The sequence below is a fragment of the Chrysochloris asiatica genome, unplaced genomic scaffold (assembly GCF_000296735.1).
Source record: "Chrysochloris asiatica unplaced genomic scaffold, ChrAsi1.0 scaffold00856, whole genome shotgun sequence".
NCBI classification, from domain to species: domain Eukaryota; kingdom Metazoa; phylum Chordata; class Mammalia; order Afrosoricida; family Chrysochloridae; genus Chrysochloris; species Chrysochloris asiatica.
The window spans coordinates 61277-62676 of NW_006409374.1; the positions used below are offsets into that span (position 1 = coordinate 61277).

Sequence of the window (1400 nt, forward strand, 5' to 3'; positions counted from 1 at the left end):
CCTGCCCCACCTCACACAGGGTCACTAGAGAAGACATGGAAATGCATGATGGTAAGAGAGAGGTGAAGCATCCTGATGGTGCAGAGGTTAAAGTGCTCGGCTGCCAACCAAAAGGTCAGCAGTTTGAACTGACCAGCCTCTCCACGGGAGAAAGACATGGCAACCTGCTTCCATCAAAATCCTGGCCTTGAAAAGCCTCAGGGGCAGCTCTAGCATGCGTCTCTTTGAGTCCAAATTGACTTCATGGTAATGGGTTTTTTAAAGAAGGAGGTTAGTGTAGGATCAACCTACGTTTTCTCTAATGAATGTTTTTCAAAGTAAATCATTTGCAATTTTTAGCACGCATGACTATAAATCTTTATGGTGTGATGCTGTAGGATAAGCACTGGATGATAAGATCGGTTTGAACTGTAAGGTCACCAGTTCAAACTCACCAGCTGCTCTTCAGAAACCCTATACAGGGTCACTGTGAGTCGGAACCAACTCAATGGCACTTCACAACAACAAAAGACATGACTAATGACTGCTGATGGTCACATACTATGGTGTGTGTCAGGTACCTTAAGAACCTCCTTGCTCTAGGGTTCTCTACCATATCAAACCTCTACTCCTAAAAGCACTGGTCCGAGGGCCTGTGGTACCAGCCTTGAGGGAAGCAGCAGGGGCACTGCCCATCCCTCAGCTGTGTACCCATCTTCTGTGTGTCAATCCATCTCTATAGCTCCCCACGCCTCCCCACAACTGAGTGACTTCTCCACTCACTGAAAGTCCAGGAGGCCCTGGCCAGTGGGGACCTCAGGAACATACCTGGATCTGATCACCCAACCACTGGGATGCAATAAATCCTGGTTCAGTTCTGATGACAAAGAGTCCAAGTGCAAACTGCAGTCCAAGGCCCCAGATCACAGCCCTCCAGGATACCTGCCACCGATAGAAAGCTCAGCTCCTTGGGGAATCCACAGGCCACAGAGGGAAGGTGAGAACAGAGGGAGATTTGGCTCTGTCGGTAGGATGGGGGTCCGGCCCAGCTTGAGCCAGTGCTCAGACCCTCCCTGGGGTCCAGAATAGGCCACACACAGCAAGTGGGGAGAGCTGGGTCAAGGTCTATAAAAGGGCTGGTGTGAACCTGGGCCAGGCTTAAGCACGCCTTGGCACTTGGTCCCTGGGTCATCACTGGGTGGAGGGAGCTGAGTAGAGGCCTGGGGGTCTGACCTCAGGACTTGGGCATCAGCCTGTCTAAGGTCCAACTCATCTTTCCTCCGAAGACTCAACCCCACTCCCTTGAGGACTCTTTCCTGCAGGAGCTAGACACAGACTCAATGATTCCTTTGCCGTGATGCCATCCCAAGTATGCATTGGAACGTCTGGGAGGCTTGATGGTAATTCGAGGGACGGTATTC

General features: G+C 51.2%; 1 protein-coding gene across 1 annotated transcript in view; it reads right to left on the reverse strand.

The window, feature by feature from the left end:
• The window catches only part of LOC102818008 (sodium/nucleoside cotransporter 1-like), a 53026-nt gene that overhangs the window by 51500 nt on the left and 126 nt on the right, over positions 1-1400 (reverse strand). The window contains exon 2 of the mRNA XM_006878002.1: positions 808-921. Within this exon, the coding sequence (XP_006878064.1) occupies positions 808-921 (114 nt within the window). The remainder of the gene's footprint in view (positions 1-807; positions 922-1400) is intronic.